At 62.0% G+C, this 274-nt stretch overlaps 1 protein-coding gene across 1 annotated transcript in view; it reads right to left on the reverse strand.

Annotated features, from left to right (window-relative positions):
• Positions 1–274, reverse strand: part of LOC104514039 (PHD finger protein 13-like) — a gene marked incomplete at its 5' end in the record, with an annotated part of 1,540 nt that overhangs the window by 315 nt on the left and 951 nt on the right. The window contains one exon of the mRNA XM_010157575.1: positions 58–96. Within this exon, the coding sequence (XP_010155877.1) occupies positions 58–96 (39 nt within the window). The remainder of the gene's footprint in view (positions 1–57; positions 97–274) is intronic.

Below are 274 nucleotides of genomic sequence, written 5' to 3' on the forward strand. Positions count from 1 at the left end.
CGCCCCGCCGTCCGGGCCCAGTTTAGCCAGTCCCACTGGGACAGCCCCCCCACTCACCTTCTGCTTTGGTGTTGGGAGCTGCTGCGAATTCAACTGCTGAAGGTGCAAAAGGGGAGAAAGAGAGAGAAAAAAAAAAACTACACTCCATTTCAGGTCTGTGCCGCTCGCTCCGCAGCGCGGAGCTGCCAAAGGGTGGGCCAGCTCCCTGTCAGCTCTTCGGTCCTCCCAGGTCCCCTTGCTGGGGGCGGCTCGGGCCATCGACAGGCCCTCTCTG

Source organism: Eurypyga helias, unplaced genomic scaffold, assembly GCF_000690775.1.
Source record: "Eurypyga helias isolate BGI_N326 unplaced genomic scaffold, ASM69077v1 scaffold21848, whole genome shotgun sequence".
Classification (NCBI taxonomy): domain Eukaryota; kingdom Metazoa; phylum Chordata; class Aves; order Eurypygiformes; family Eurypygidae; genus Eurypyga; species Eurypyga helias.